The 860-nt window shown below is 49.9% G+C and overlaps 1 protein-coding gene across 1 annotated transcript in view; it reads left to right on the forward strand.

The window, feature by feature from the left end:
- FXYD7 (FXYD domain containing ion transport regulator 7) overlaps positions 1 to 860 on the forward strand; it is a 9,886-nt gene that overhangs the window by 8,001 nt on the left and 1,025 nt on the right. The window contains exon 6 of the mRNA XM_010849289.1: positions 841 to 857. Within this exon, the coding sequence (XP_010847591.1) occupies positions 841 to 857 (17 nt within the window). The remainder of the gene's footprint in view (positions 1 to 840; positions 858 to 860) is intronic.

Below are 860 nucleotides of genomic sequence, written 5' to 3' on the forward strand. Positions count from 1 at the left end.
TGGGGAGTGGAGAGTGGAGGGGGTGGTGGGTGGAGGAGGGGAAAGTCAGGGCAGATGGCTATACAGGAAGGTGGAGAGAGATGTAGGATGTAGGAGCAGGGATAAGCATGTAGAAGAAAGATTGTGACTCCTTGGGGGTGTTCATTTTAATTATGTAAAAATATCTCGACCTGTTTTTGGTGGAACTGTGTCCTTTCCAGGGACTTTTAAAAACCAGAGATGGGAATCTCTTTGGCTCTTTTGTTTTTAGAACTAAAAAAAAAAAGGGGGGGGGGCCTTGGGGTAATCAACATTTGGAGGATTTGATGTTGAATTTCATGTGTTTTGTTTCATGTTTATTTCATGAGATTTAAGAACATTAAGGGGTCACTTTGTGAATGATGAAGGGGTTGGCCCAGACACCTGACCACAGTCTAAGAGTATATATGAGATTTTGACCCATGACAGTTGAATGATGGCCCCAAGTGGGTGGGACACAGGAGAATTCCTGTTGTATACACAAGTTCCAGAGATGGAGTGTTGGAGTGTAGGAAGAGGTTGGGGGCTTGGCAGAGGGATGGAGACTCTTCTTCTGGCAGGGGGACACCCCAGAAGAGTCCAGGGTGGGCCAGGGGTCCCCAGCTTCATCACAGGTGTCCTGTGGGATAGGACAAAAGCTACCAAGGTGTCTCTATATGGACCAGACATTGGAGCGCAGGGAGGCAAGACAACATCCGAAGGGAGCTCAGGGGTGACAATCTGCAGGCCTGACCTCAATGCTGGGGATGAAGGGCCCACTGCCACCCTTTTTGTCACCGACTGAAGCTCCCTGGCTCTGTCTCTCTCTCTGTCTCTCCCCAGCACCCGGAGGTGGCGGCGTG

The sequence above is a fragment of the Bison bison genome, unplaced genomic scaffold (assembly GCF_000754665.1).
Source record: "Bison bison bison isolate TAMUID 2011002044 unplaced genomic scaffold, Bison_UMD1.0 scf7180017864280, whole genome shotgun sequence".
Classification (NCBI taxonomy): Eukaryota; Metazoa; Chordata; class Mammalia; order Artiodactyla; family Bovidae; genus Bison; species Bison bison.